The sequence below is a fragment of the Rhinopithecus roxellana genome, chromosome 8, assembly GCF_007565055.1.
Source record: "Rhinopithecus roxellana isolate Shanxi Qingling chromosome 8, ASM756505v1, whole genome shotgun sequence".
NCBI classification, from domain to species: Eukaryota; Metazoa; Chordata; class Mammalia; order Primates; family Cercopithecidae; genus Rhinopithecus; species Rhinopithecus roxellana.
In genome coordinates, this window is record NC_044556.1 from 99,507,927 (window position 1) to 99,523,804 (window position 15,878).

Consider the following 15,878-nt stretch of genomic DNA (forward strand, 5'->3'; position numbering starts at 1 on the left):
CTATTTCCAAAGAAAGTCATACTGCAGGCTATTGTCATTAAGCTACCTGCTGCCACTGTGTAGTCTTTGAATGCCTGAGTGAACCAGACTGGATTTTAAAATCTATATTTATCTTGTTTATAAAATTTATATTTATCTTGTTTCAATGAAATTCCAGCTCTCCCTTCCATGTCTTATGTGCCACTACCTAGATCAGCTAATGACATCACTTTATCCAGCAAAAACATTCTGACCTACTTGTGAAAAATAGGGGTAAATCACCATAAGCCTAGAATGAGAACCAGAGTAGCCTGCTACTATGACTGAGCACACTCCCACATAACATCCACTGTGAATGTGTCAGATGTGTCAGATATTCTTTTTTTTTTTTTTTTTTAAGATGGAGTTTTGCTCTTGCTGCCCAGGCTGGAGTGCAATGGTGTGATCTTGACTCACTGCAACCTCTGCCTCCCAGGTTCAAGCGATTTTCCTGCCTTAGCCTCCCAAGAAGCTGGAATTACAGGCGCCCACCACCACACCTGGCTAATTTTTATTATTATTATTATTTTTTTTTTTTTTGGAGAGACGGGGTTTCACCATGTTGGCCAGGCTGGTCTCAAACTCCTGACCTCAGGTAATCTGCCCACCTTGGCCCCCAAAAGTGCTGGGATTACAGGCGTGAGCCACCATGCCCCTACCAAATGTGTCAGATATTCTAACTGTAGTGGACCCCTATGTTTACCAGAACTGGCTTATGACCTGTCCAACTGAATTCTCTAGAGGGGCTTTTGTAAACTCTCAGAGAAAGAAGCTAAATCTGAAATCAGAGTATGGCTTAGAATCTCTATTCAGGTAACATTCTCAAAAAGTCTTCAACTGCGCTTTCTTATGAAACTAGGCTTATGCTTGTTACTCAGTTTTTAAAAAACTAAAAAACAGGCTGGGTGCAGTGGCTCACGCTTGTAATCCTAACACTTTGGAAGGCTGAGGCAGGTGGATTGGATTGCTTGAGTCCAGGAGTTTGAGACAAGCCTGGGCAACATGGTGAAACCCCATTTCTCCAAAAACTACAAAAATTAGCCTGGCATGGTGGCACACACCTGTAGTTCCAGCTACTTAGGAGGCTGAGGAGGAAAGTTCGCTTGGGCCCAGGAGGTCAAGGCTGCAGTGAGTCGTGATAGCACCACTGCACTCCAGCCTGGGCAACAGAGTGAGACTCTGCCTCAAAAAGAAAAAAAAAACCAAAACAAAACCAAAAAACCACCCTAAAAAAATGAAGTAAAATAAAAATTACTTAGGAATATAAATATAGGTAATTCCATTCTGAAGAAAAGTAAAGTAAGGATTACACAAAAGTCCAGACTATAATTACTTCTGGGAGGAGACATACTACATGTTTAAGTAAATAGTATTTGACAGCTACTGTGGAGACATATTAGTACCCATATTATTACTGTTCTTTAAACTATACATGTATTTTCCACGTACTATTCACATGTAGGATACATTGGAAAATGTTTTAAAACTCAATTTTAAAATATTGCCCTCATTAGTACAGTGGTGAGTAAACAAATAAAAATATAGTACAGCACTTGGTTTATAAAATAATGAGTTAATATAAACACACATCTACAATAAGAAACAAAAACTAGCTTCTATTACATTCAAAGTATGTAAAAATGAAATATCTTTTAAGTTACAAGAAATGTTAAGATATTTTTATGGAGATCCATTCTTTTATCTCATAGATCAGATATGTCCCCTTCCCTGCCAGTTAGATTTAATAAAGTTCCCCTTTAATCCTCATTGCTTTCATTATCTATACTTCATTCTGCCTTATATACTAAGCAAAAATCTCATCATAAAAGAGGTCATGAGCCGGGCGCGGTGGCTCAAGCCTGTAATCCCAGCACTTTGGGAGGCCAAGGCGGGCGGATCACCAGGTCAGGAGATCAAGACCAGCCTGGCTAACAAGGTGAAACCCTGTCTCTACTAAAAATACAAAACATTAGCCGGGCGCGGTGGCCTGTAGTCCCAGCTACTCGGGAGGCTGAAGCAGGAGAATGGCGTGAACCCGGGAGGCGGAGCTTGCAGTGAGCTGAGATCGCACCACTCTGCACTCCAGCCTGGGTGACAGAGCGAGACTCTGTCTCAAAAAAAAAAAAAAAAGGTCATGTCCAGATGCAGTCACTGCTACCTGTAATGCTAGCACTCTGGGGGGCTAAGACAGGCCAACTGCTTGAGCCTAGGAGCTCAAGACGAGCCTGGTCAACAGGGCGAAAGCCCGTCTCTAGAAACAATATAAATATTAGCCGGGCATGGTGGCATGCACCTGCAGCCCTAGCTCCTTGGGAGGCTGAGGTGTGAGGATCTTTAGAGTCTAGGAGGTTGAGGCTGAAGTTAGCTGAGATTGTACCACTGTACTCCAACCTAGGCTACAGAGTGAGACCCTGTCTCAAAGAAACAGATCATAACAGTCACAATCAGGACAAACAAAGTTTGGTTTTCTTTACAACAACTTGTCAGTATACTTTTATGGTCTGATGTTGTATAACACAAACTATGCTTTACATTGCAACAGAAAGAATGGTACAGAAAAGATTAAAAAACTAAAGTAACAATGCTAAAAGTTGAATACTATAAATGTTAACCAAAATTTTATGGTGCGCTTGGATCTACTAGCAACAAAAAATTCGAGGCCTCAATCAATGGCTGATTTTATGTCAAGTACAGGTTGAACATCACAAATCCAAAATCTGAAGACTCCAAAATCTCACACTTCTTGAGTGCTGATGTGATTCTCAAAGGTAATACTCATTGGAGCATTTCAGATTTCGAATTTTTGGATTTGGCTTGTGGAATGCAAATATTCCAAAATCCAAAAAAAATCTGAAATCCAAAACATTTCTGGTCCCAAGAATTTCAGTTAAGAGATATTCAACCTGCATGCTGGGCACGGTGGCTCACGCCTGTAATCCCAGCACTTTGGGAGGCCGAGGCAGGCGGATCATGAGGTCAGGAGATCAAGATCATCCTGGCTAACACGGTGAAATCCCGTCTCTACTAAAAATACAAAAAATTAGCCGGGCGTGGTGGCAGGCATCTGTAGTACCAGCTACTCGGGAGGCTGAGGCAGGAGAATGGCGTGAACCCGGGAGATGGAGCTTGCAGTGAGCCGAAATCGCACCACTGCACTCCAGCCTGGGTGACAGAGTGAGACTCCGTCCCAAAAAAAAAAAAAAAAGAGAGAGATTCAACGTGTAATAAGAGAGCAAACAAAATTCTGGTAGAAAAAATAGTACTTGGTAATGTCACTGAATTACCTTTATAGAATTTGACTCATATAAACTACAATCAAATACCTGCATGCAACAGAACGACTGTTATGTTTACCTTGAAGTCCATTAAGAATCGAAGTAATTTCTATGGATTTAATATGAGCAGTATCAGAGTTTTTGGCATCAGTGAGATCCAGTTTGGATACCATTTCAGGAGATGGATTTGTCTGAAATGGTGGCTTGGACAAGCGCCGAAGTTTACAGTTTTTTGGAGAGTATTTTTCATCTTTGTCTTTTTCTTTGTCTAATTTATTCTAGGTTAAGAAAAAAAAGTATGTCATAATTTATCATAAGGCACTTATTAGAAACAATGTTAATATTCACTTTTAACTCACTGTTATAGAATATGTTGTTAAATATTTAACATAAAAAGAAAGAATATAAGAAGCCCCTCAAAACAGCCAAATATTTTTAAAGCTACTTAAGAAAATACTACACAGGATGATCAAAAGGTTTTGTATTTATACTTTAATAATAGGACTCAAATTAGCAATCAGATAGGTGATTAGGACTAGCAAACCTACAACTTACTCTTCAGAATTAAAATCACAATATGTTTAAATTAAATACTAACTAAAAAAAGAAACAACTGCAACCTGGTCATTTCAAAATCTCATTATATGTGGGTTGGGAATGACAAAATTCCAAGTACTTTTGTAAAGAAAAGTCAGGGGCAACCTTCCTACCTCAGTGACATATTAATGTTTTGAGAAAAGATGAGAAGTTTTCTCAAATTATTTGTTTACAAATAGATGAGCAGGGACATACATTTCCTGGAAACTACTCTTAAAAACTGTTTTGATTTATAGGAAAAATAAGCTCTCTGAAGCTTGAGTTAGCAGTAAACACTATAAACTTTGAGTGAGAGTAATTCTCCTAAGGAGAATACATATCTAGTATCATTCCAGATGCAGAGAAGATAAGTTAATTCCTTACATATAATAGATGCCTAAGGGTAGTGGTTCTCCAAGTGTGGTCTCTGGCCCAGTTATATTAGCATCTCTTGCGAACTTGTTAGAAATGCAAACTCCTTGAAACAACCTCAGATCTACTGAATCACAAATGCCCAGAATGAGGCCAAGCAATTTGAGTTTTAAGTCGTCCTCCAAGTGATTCTGAAATGTGTTCAAGAGTGAGATCCACTGCCTTAGGGATCTGAGATTCATTCTCAGAACACACTGAAAAGGCATATATGTAAGTAGACTACCACAGCCAATAAATGATTAGTGTTGTTCCAATTTTCCTGCTATTGCCGGCCTTTTCACCACTTCATAATTTATCCCAAAAGTCATAATCTGCCATGCATACTGAAGACAGAAATAGTCTGCCTGAGTTCAAGTTCAAATACGGCTTTCAATGTGTATCAGAGGGCAGCCTCAACAATAGTGGCTCTTAGAGTAAGATGAAATACAGTGATGGGGGGATGTACATTATCAAAATATTACCTAGGAAGCCTTTTCAAAATTCACATGCCTCTTCCCTCATGACCAGGAGTTTTAATATGCAGGAGGAGGGGCCAAGAACTGAAGAGAGGCAAATACCTACAAAGAACTCTTTAAGTAATCTATTAGTTTTCCCACCACTATCCTCCACCCTATCTTCCCCACCCTTATCCTCCACCTTACAAATGCTACTCTAAAACTTGCTTTGTGTAAAGACGTTGGCATTTTTAGTCCCCCTACCCCCAACAGAACTCTTTCAGTACCTAAAAACAATACTAAATGCAGCATAATTTTCACACCTTTGTGTAAAGAAGGGAAATGAAAAAGGGGTTGGAGAAGTCTTGAGTTGTAACTACTGGGTTGCTACACTGAAAATTGTAAAACAGAGACCCAATTTTATAGTGAAAGAAGAATGACCACTTTAGCGGGGAAGCTTTCATTATTTGGGGCCACTAAAGAAACATTTAGCAGAAAAGTAAATATTAAAAGCATCTCATTTTGAATATGAAGACTGAATTTCAAAATAACTATTAAGCACCTCAACAACATGTACTATTCACAGCCATTAAGAAGATTTAAAAAATTCTAAAACCTAGTCTAATCTAACTTTTAGGAAAATGTAGTCTTAGAATGAATAATTCTATCATACATAAAAGTGACATTAATTTTCCATATGAGCTCCTAAGTAAATCCCCATGGCATTTGTGTGGTTAACAGGATCCTGTGGGGCTGGGCGCGGCAGCTCACGCCTGTAATCCTGGCATTTTGGGAGGCCAAGGCAGGTGGATCACCTAAGGTCAGTAGTTTGAGACCAGCCTGGCCAATATGGTGAAACCCCATCTCTACTAAAAATACAAAAATTAGCCAGGTGTGGTGGTGTGTGTCTATAATCCCAGCTACTCGGGAGGCTGAGGCATGAGAATCGCTTGAACTGGGAGGTGGAGGTTGCAGTGAGCCTGAGGTTGCACCACTGTACTCCAGCCGGGGCGACAGAGCGAGACTCTGTCTCAAACAAACAAACAAAATCTTGTGAAAATATTCTAAGCCACTAACTATAATCAGATAAAGATGAGAAAAAGGAGTTGCCAGATAGCCTTTTCTTCCTTGGAATGGTTTACAGCTATAATAATAACCTATGTCTTCAAGCCACACTGCCTTATGGCTCCTGGTTGGGAACCAGAGGGGAAGGAAATGGCAAAAATGGATAAATAAAATCTGGTTGAGTGGCTTTATATAATGTTGCAACTGAAAAAGTCTCAAAGATCATTCAGTACTGTTTCTAAAATGCTTTCCCTAACCTGACAAAATTAATTATATACAAATCTAGCATTTGAAAAATGTGCTATTTCAATAAAGTATAACACTAACATGTATTTAATTGAATCATTTGCAGGAAAACTTCTTTTAAAGAGCTAATAGTGTGTAGTAAAACCAAGCACTTACCTTTATTTTCTTCCGATGTTTTATCTTTGGCACATTTTTATCAGCAGGTCTTACTATTTTATCTGCTTTAATCCATTCATCGTATCTAAAATAAAAGGAAATTAATATAAATATGTACAATATACACCACAGAAATAACCTATGCCATATTAAAGAGAAACTCATAGAATCATGACATTTTAGAAGGGAAAGAACCTTGGAAATCATCTCAGCTTCCTGGTTTGAAGAGCAAGCTACCAAGGCACAAAGAGAAGATGTAATAACTTGCCCGTGAACATAAAGTTAGCTACTGGCCGAGCCAAGACTAGAGAGCATGATCTCATGATTCCTCAACTAGCACTGCTTACTCAGCTACAACAAAGAGAAACTGAATCTCTACAGTAAGTATTAAGATAAATCACAGTATTTTCTACATTTTGTTTTACTTTGTTTGGTTCTTAAGCAGCAGGTAGGCAATTTTTCTCTAGACAAATCAGAAAGCTAAGGTAATAGCTTCAGTTTTAAATGGCATTGTGTAATAGAAAAGCACTGTATTATGGCCGGGAGCAGTAGTTCATGCCTGTAATCCCAGCACTTTTGGGAGTCCGAGGCGGGCAGATCATGAAGTCAGGAGATTGAGACCATCCTGGCTAACACGGTAAAATCCCGTCTCTACTAAAAATACAAAAAATTAGCCGGGCATGGTGGTGGGCACCTGTAGTCCCAGCTACTCGGGAGGCTGAGGCAGGAGAATTGCGTGAACCTGGGAGGTGGAACTTGCAATGAGCAGAGATCGTGCCACTGCACACCAGCCTGAGCGACAGAGCGAGACTCCATCTCAAAAAAAAAAAAAAAGAAAAGCACCGCATTGTAATGTATAGATAATGCAAAATCAACTAGAAAAAAAAAAATGCTCATAAAATACTAGAAAAACATTACTCTGTAAAGTTTTTCAGTATTCTGAAATGCTTCCTACATGTACAGACAGCTGAGTCAACAGTTGTGATGGCCTCTTGATTCAATGCTGATAGTCTTCGCAATTTCATAGGGTGCAAGTTACTATTAACTGCAATGAAACTATTTGTTTAAAGCAAAAAAAAAAAAAAAGAATGACAGTTTCTTCATCCTTCATTCATTCAAGAAGTATGACAGCTAGAAGAAGTAAACATTAAAAATGAATTCACATTCTCTTCTTGTGTTCAAAGTTACACACATTACTCACAGAAAACAGAAAACTCACTGATATTTTTAACTCTAGAACATGGACACCTGAAAATGAGCTTTTAAATTAAAATGTCCTCATTATTAGAGGTATGAAAAGGAAGTAACAAAGTCCCCAAATCAAGAAGCAAACTGACTAATAAATTATATTCTTACTCTAGCATAGGCCTAGAAAGTATCTGTAGCAAACTCCTGGGCGGTTATTCCGCTGGTACAAACTACTGGCTTGTAGCCAGTAAAAGCCAGAAAAGCTGAGGATTCATCCCCATGCAAGGGGTTCTGTTTATATGCTGGAAGATGCTGAGGGCCGTAATAAGAATAAGAGGGAATGGAATGAGCTTTAGGACAGACTTAACGTAATTCCTGCTTACTAGTTATGTGGTCCTGATCAACTCATTCTCAGTCCAAGGCTTAGTTTACTTCTGTATAAAATAAGACTGCAATTTAAAAATAAAATAAAAAATAATGCTACGTACCATATATGGGTTTTTTTTGATAGAAATATATGGTAAGTACAGGTGTAAGTACAAATATATGATAAGTACGTTGAAAAGCTTTAAAGCAAGTGTTCTTCTACTAAACACACTCCTTTTGGTACTTACACCTGGCACTGTAGCATCCATCTATATATTTGCAGCAGTACTTCTACCTTTCCTATTAATACCAAGAATTGTATAACGCTTAGGAAAGCAATTTACTTCCTTCCAAAATTGGGGGCATGGTGGGAAACGAAAACACCTCCACCCTCTGCACATTTCAATATGAACTCCTAGAAGTTGCTCTATTTGAATAACTATGGAAAGAAGTCAAGATAGCAACTTTGTTTTTAAAAGAAAACAAAACAAGCTTTCTAATTTTTTATGAGAGAAACTGAAGTCAGTTCATGATGGCTGCACATAACATTAATGTGGGCTAAACAAAGTTATAACCGTGTTTTACCTTTCTTAACCAAAGGCTATCTGTTCTGTAGCTAGTTTTATACCAGACATTTTTTACTATCAATAAAAAACTGACTCAATTCAACCTGGATTTTGTTATCAATTATATTTTGAAGTAGGGTAAAATAGTTTTCAATTTAAGAATACATACATGATATTGTACATTTGTATATTTTACCTGCATCACCCAACACATCAAACAAGGAAAAACAGTTACTGCCTCATGGGTAAGGCATTACACCGTGATAAAGGAAGATTCCTTTATTACTCAGAGATAATGTATGTTGTTTAAATTCTCTTAAGAACAAGGTGGCAAGAACATATACATAAATAATAAAATGATGGATGCTTGGAATGGTACAGGCTGGGGCCCACTGCCTAAGCTCCATAAATCCTACATAGTGATCATGTTCTCTTCTACTCAATTATAAAAAAAGGATGGTACAAGAGGACTGGATGTCAGAAAAATTTTGAGTAGTGACTTTAGGTGTCAAACGTGTGTTGGCAGGCAGAACACACACAAAAAAATAAATTACTAAATTAGATGAAACAAACTACATACATAGTTCTAATAAAGAGTATGCCCTTACTATTCTGAAAAAATTTGTTTTAAAATTCTCATGGGGCTGGGCACAGTGACTCACGCCTGTAATCCCAACACTTTGGAAGGCTGAGGTGGGCAGATCACCTAAGGTCAGGAGATCGAGACCAGCCTGGCCAACATGGTGAAACCCCATCTCTACAAAAACACAAAAATTAGCCAGGCATGATGGCGCACTCCTGTAATCCTAGCTACTCAGGAGGCTGAGGCTGGATAATTGCTTGAACCCGGGAGGTGGGGGTTGCAGTAAGCTGAGATCGTGCCATTGCACTCCAGCCTGGGTGAGAAAGCAAGACTCCATCTCAAGAAACAAAACAAAAAAATTCTCACGGAATATTCTGTATAGTTTTAAGAAATTCCTTGAAAACTTACTATAGAGTAATAATGTAATCTAACAGCAAACATAATGTATAATATATTTATAGATCTAACTTACAGATATGTAAGTATTAGCTAATATTATGACTCTTCTGTTATTTGACTTCTTTCTATTCTACTTTCTCAGTGCTTTTATTTGTTTATTCAGGTATTCCCTTGTTTAGACACTAAGCTTTTGCATTTTTTTTAACCTGGCCAGTTATGCTCTTTGTATAAAATAGAGTTACACAGTATTGTTACTGTCATCAAAACCAGTAACTTTTAGAACTAGAGTATATCTTAAAAATTTATCAGGGACTTTATTTCACAAGTTAAGAAATTCCAACAATGAAAGTGAATTCGAGTGCTTGCCAAAAAGCACTCCTGTGGAGAATTAGAGAAGAGAAGGAAATGGACTGCCCGTTAAAAGATTCTAACGCGAAAATAACAGTGGGGGCATTCCAGGCCCTATTCAGACTAAGCTTCATGAAGAGTGAGAAACCAGTGACATAAAGAGGAAGAAAAGGTGAAAATAACATGTGAGAATTTTGGTTGAGGAAGCTTTTTCAAATTACAAATGTCCTTACCAAATACAAGCTGAGACTACTGACACAAACATATTGGCAGACAAGAATTTCAAAACCTAATGAGATTTTAAATAGCATTTTAGTTGTCTGATAGATCTTACAAGAAATACAAAGATGGTCAAAAGATTAAATAACTATAACGGATCATTGTTTTTAAAAATAAGAAATGTTCCTTCTGTATATGTAATTTACCCATTAGATAACTACCCAAGTGTTCCTTCCATTTTCTCTACAGGATGTTTTCAAAGAATAGGGAAAAAACACACACACACACATACACACAAATTCATGTGGGGAGGCCAGGCATGGTGGCTCGCACCTGTAATTCCAGAACTATGGGAGGCCCAGACAGGCAGATCACCTGAGGCCAGGAGTTCGAGACCAGCCTGGCCAACGTGGTGAAACTCCGTCTGTAACAAAAAGGATAAAAATTAGGCTGGGTGCAGTGGCTCACGCCTGTAATCCCAGCACTTTGGGAGGCCGAGGCAGGCAGATCATGAGGCCAGGAGTTCGAGACCAGCCTGGCCAACATGGTGAAACCATATCTCTACTAAAAATACAAAAATCAGCCAGCCGTGGTAGCGGGCGCCTGTAGTCCCAGCTACTTGGGACGCTGAGGCAGGAGAATAGCTCGAACCCAAGAAGCAGAGGTTGCAGTGAGCTGATACCACGTGCGCTATGGCACTCTAGCCTGGGTGACAGAGCAAGACTCATCTCAAAAAATAAAAAAAAATTCATGTGGGGAAAAACTACATGAAAACCCCACATTTCCTACAGACATTACAATTATTTAAGAAAGAACTAAACTGGCATAATTACTGGTGCCAATTAATTTAAGAAAGTAATATTAGTGTGTAAGATTTCTCATTCCTTACCAAGGAAGCACAGGCTTGAAAGATGAAAGCTTACTTCAGAACTACAACAAAAAGTTACAGTTAATCCTTTCTTCTTTATAAATTTAGACTTTTAAAAATACAGTATATGTAGTATATATCAAAAAGAGACAACACCAAATTTACCTTAGACATAATAGATAATAGTCAATGCAGGTAGAAAATAGGAAATTTTAGCTCAAGTTCACATATCCTGAATTTCATAAAAAATTAAAATAGGCCAGACCCAGTGGCTTATGCCTGTAATCCTAGCACTTTGGGAGGCCGAGGAGGGCAGATCACAAGATCAGGAGTTCAAGACAAGACTGGCCAACATAGTGAAACCCCGTCTCTAAGAAAAATACAAAAAAAATTAGCTGGATGTGGTGGCAGGCACCTGTAGTCCCAGCTACTTGGGAGGCTGAGTCAGGAGAATCACTTGAACCTGGGAGGCAGAGGTGGCAGTGAGCCAAGATCACACCACTGCACTCCAGCCTGGGTGACACAGCAAGGCTCTATCTCAAATAAAACAAAATAAAATAAAATAACTGTAAAGGAAGTGGCGAAGAGTGAAACTGCAGCTAAGATATAGAAGGCCATAAAATATTTCTTAATTTATCCTTGGGGTACCATGTCAAGTAAGATATCTATTCATCCCTGAAAGTACATTCTTAAGGAATATGAGAATCTTTTTTTTCCTTCTTCTTATTCATATAGAGTCTCCGTTGCCCAGGCTGGAGTGCAGTAGTGCCATCCTGGCTCACTGCAGCCTTGACCTACCAGTATCAATTGTCCCACTTCAGACTCCTGAATAGTTGGGACTCCAGGCATGCACCCCCACACCTGGATAATTTTTTTGTATTTTGTAGAAAGACGGTGTCACTATGTTTCTCAGGCTGGTCTCAAACTCCTGGGCTCTAGTGATTCGCCCACCTTGGCCCCCCAAAGTGCTGGGATTGTAGGTGTGAGCCACCGTGTCTGGCAGAATACAATAATCTTAGTAAGTAAGTTAAATACAAACCTTTTGGTTTGAAAATGCTTCCAGACCAGCCTGGCCAACATGGCAAAAGCCCACCTCTACTAAAAATACAAAAATCAGCTGGGCATGGTGGCGCATGCCTGTAATCCCAGCTCCTCGGGAGACTGAGGCAGGAAATCACTTGAATCCAGAAGGCAGAGGTTGCAGTGAGCCAAGATTGCACTACTGCACTACGGCCTGGGCAACAGAGCGAGACACTGTCCCAAAAATATACGCAAAATAAAATAAAAACATTGTCTTGCAATTTTAGATTCAAGCAATGCAGTTTTCTGAAAATGAGAAAATTAAGGTAGACTGGGTTGTATTTTATATATATACATAATATACACATATATATACAGTCCAGGATAGTTTATCTATCCTGGCTTTAACTGGTCTTAACCTTTAGGAATTACAATTACAAGATCATAATTGGCCTTTTCACAACAGGAAATAAATTAATTTTGCAGGGCACAAGGGAAAGAGCATTACTAAAAGCTTCCATTTAAAAAGAAATACTGAAACAAACAAAAAGTATTGAAACAAATATTAAAAAAAAATATTGAGTTAGAAAATTGAGACAGTGATTAGCCTATACTTTTTCAATTCAGTTATCAATAGTCAATATAATTAATTCTACAGATGGAATCTAAACAAGTATCTCATTGAATATTTATCTAAAGTACTAAGGAAAATATTTCCAAGGTATATATGTGACTTGTCTGAGAATATTTCTATTGAGATCACTTAACATTCAACTAACAAAACAAACATAAAAGAACATATGCATGATAAACTCATTTAACTTCTGAAGATCTAATATGTTCCCTGACCTACGAAAATGAAGTAGAATGAAATTTTTTTTTTTTTTTTTAAATTTTTTTTTGAGATGGAGTCTTGCTCTGTCACCCTGGCTGGAGTGCAATGGTGCGATCTCAGCTCACTGCAACCTCCACCTCTCAGGTTCAAGTGATTCTCCTGCCTCAGCCTCCTGAGCAGCTGGGATTACAGGTGTGTGCCACCACATCTGGCTAATTTTTGTATTTTTAGTAGACACTGGGTTTTGCCATGTTGGCCAGGCGGGTCTTGAACTCCTGACCTTAGGTGATCCGCCCCGCCTCAGCCTCTTAAAGTGCTGGGATTACAGGCATGAGCCACCATGCCTGGCCGTAGAATGAAAAATTATATGAGACTCCAAGATTGTAAGTACACATGTGCACGTATTCATCTGACAAACACCTCTTAGGTACCTATTATGTAATAACAGAGTCTGCACTAGGCACTGGGTACTCAGCAATGAATCAACAAACAGCTCGTCTGCGAGGAGCTTACAATTCAACAAAAGAAGACAACACTAAACAGTAATGACAAATTGTGTATACAAACCTGAAACTTTCTGAAAGAAGCCCACCATACAAATATTTGATTTTTCAAATGTTTAAAAATATTCACACAAAACTAAAAGATACCATTCAGAGACCACAGCATACTTGCTCTCACCACAGAAAAATAGGATTTCTAAAAAGAAAACTTTATGGCTTTTGTATGGATGCACTGGCAAATTATGTAAGAAATCATTCCGTAATAATAAAAACAGAAAAGAACGTTAATCGATCAGATATACTACCAAAATGGTTAATATGCCCACATCAGTTCAGCTTTTGGTTCTTCTTAAACCCAATTTTAAAAGAAATATTATCAGCATATAGTTAATATACACCTAAAAAGCACAGTCTTAGAGATTTAAAAATATATAGCATGCAGAATAAAAGTATTTTAAAAATAACAAGTAAAATCAAATTATTACTTAAAACCTCTCTTTGAAATATGTATAGATTATAAGATAAAAATCTAATAACCAATCATGAAGTAAATGTTAAAATCAACTATATTGTTTTCTATAATGAATAGATTCATTTAATAATTGTTGCACAATATGTATTTTGTATCTTGCCTCTCTATAATCAAAAAAGTTAATGTATGTCACATAATTAACTTATTTAGTTTTTTGTTGTTGTTGTTTTTAATTGAGACAGAGTCTCACTCTGTCACCCAGGCTGGAGTGCAGTGGCATGATCTCGGCTCACTGCAAGCTCCACCTCCCGGATTCACGCCATTCTCCTGCCTCAGCCTCCCGAGTAGTTGGGACTACAGGCAACTGCCACCATGCCCAGCTAATTTTTTGTACTTTTAATAGAGACAGGGTTTCATCGTGTTAGCCAGGATGGTCTCGATCTCCCAACTTCATGATCCACCAGCCTTGGCCTCCCAAAGTGCTGGGATTACAGGCATAAGCCACCACGCCCGGCCAACTTATTTAGTTTTTAAGAACCTCACATCTAAAGTGGAAATCTGTGCTGTTTTAGTAAGGAAAGGGATTTCCCCTCCTGAATTAAATAAAAGTATGACAAAATAATAGAAAAAAACACCAAGTCAAGATAAAAAGCAGTGTTAATCGTTATTAATTATAAATTTCATAAGCAATTTTATCAATATTTACCTACTGTATGAATTTTATATAATCTCAATTTATATGTATTTTAATCTGAATATCTAAAACAAGACTTATGAAAATAACTGATCACAATTAATACTTTTATTAATGTACCTATAATAAAATGAAACAAAAAAGTAGTATATTATTCAAAAATAAAATTCCTGCCAGGTGCAGTGGCTCACACCTGTAATCCTAACATTTTGGGAGGCCGAGGCAGGCGGATTATGAGGTCAGGATTTCAAGACCTGCCTGACCAGCATGGTGAAACCTCATCTCTCCTAAAAATACAAAAATTAGCCGGGCATGGTGGCACATGCCTGTAGTCCCAGCTACTCGGGAGGCTGAGGCAGGAGAATTGCTTGAACCCAGAAGGCGGAGGTTGCAGTGGACCAAGATCGTGCCACTGCACTCTAGCCTGAGCAATGGAACGAGACTCTGCCTCAAAATAAAATAAAAAAATAAAATAAAATAAATAATAAAATAAAATAAAATAAAAACAAAATAAAATTCCTAAGTATGATATAAACATTTCATATTTCTACTTCATATAACACTTAAATCTACATCAGAGAGACAGGAATGGTATTCCTCATACTTAAGAATATAACAGCAGAATGATAGAACCATGAATTAAAATTATAGCATAGTCATATTTAAGAGTTGACATAAACAGCTCAACGGAATGGTATAGTAATTATATCAATAGGTTTTCCCAAGCAATATAACTCTATAAAATGAAACTGAAGTATAGGTCTTTAGGCAGAGTAATATGTAATAATAAGAACACGAATACAGCATTTTACCAAAGCTTACAAAGACAACTGCAATAGTTAACTGTGGTATTAATTGCATATTATAATGCAGGTGCTAAGTTTTTAAAAATTCCCCAAAAGTATATTCTGTTAATATTTGATAAATGTATGGAATTAGTTATTTGTGCACATTTAGACAAAAATACCAATGTACCTGCCAATCTACAAAACTACTCAATGAAACAGGTCCAAGTTTAGTAAACACTCTAAGATGAATACACAAAGAAAAATTAAAGCCCATTTGAGTACAACACATAACTGAATTATCATCTTTTTTTCATGAAGGAAATGTTTATGTTCATTTGTACTCAAAAACTATGGTTAACTTTCAAAAGTCACTCTCTTTTAATACTAATTTACAGACAATGGAAACCACTGTCAAATGGTCATTTTATAGGCCTCTGACTTCTGTACTATAGAAACAAGGCAGACAATTTCCTAGTTGCTTTCTAACATTACCAGGACAATTGTTTCAAAGAAGATGAGTAGAACAACTCTGTACTCTATTTCAATATTCCCAAATCCAATGGCATACACAACTGAAGTATAGCAGGGATCAGATTACATGGAAGTAAAAGAAAAAAGAAAAAAAATGAAGGACACAAAACATTTTAGAGCAGGAAAGAACAAAGCAATTAAGTTGAAAAGTGACATTAAAAATTTTTTAAGGACAAAAGGAGACTAAGAATAGCTAAAAAGTCACAGAAAATTATTATTTCCAATCAAATTCATTCCAGTCTCTCAGTCTTGACTCCATTTTGCTTGCTAAGAGATAGGCTCTTTATGCAACCCAA

The 15,878-nt window shown here is 37.6% G+C and overlaps 1 protein-coding gene across 5 annotated transcripts in view; it reads right to left on the reverse strand.

Moving 5' to 3' along the window:
• Positions 1–15,878, reverse strand: part of ARID4B (AT-rich interaction domain 4B) — a 162,102-nt gene that overhangs the window by 24,609 nt on the left and 121,615 nt on the right. For all 5 annotated transcript variants that reach the window (XR_004058871.1, XM_010384652.2, XM_010384651.2 and 2 more), the window contains 2 exons: positions 6,203–6,287; positions 3,373–3,571 (listed from right to left, as the gene is read on the reverse strand). Coding sequence is in view for 4 of the 5 variants with exons in the window: in XM_010384652.2 (XP_010382954.1) it covers positions 3,373–3,571; positions 6,203–6,287 (284 nt within the window). In the remaining variant the exon portion in view is untranslated. The remainder of the gene's footprint in view (positions 1–3,372; positions 3,572–6,202; positions 6,288–15,878) is intronic.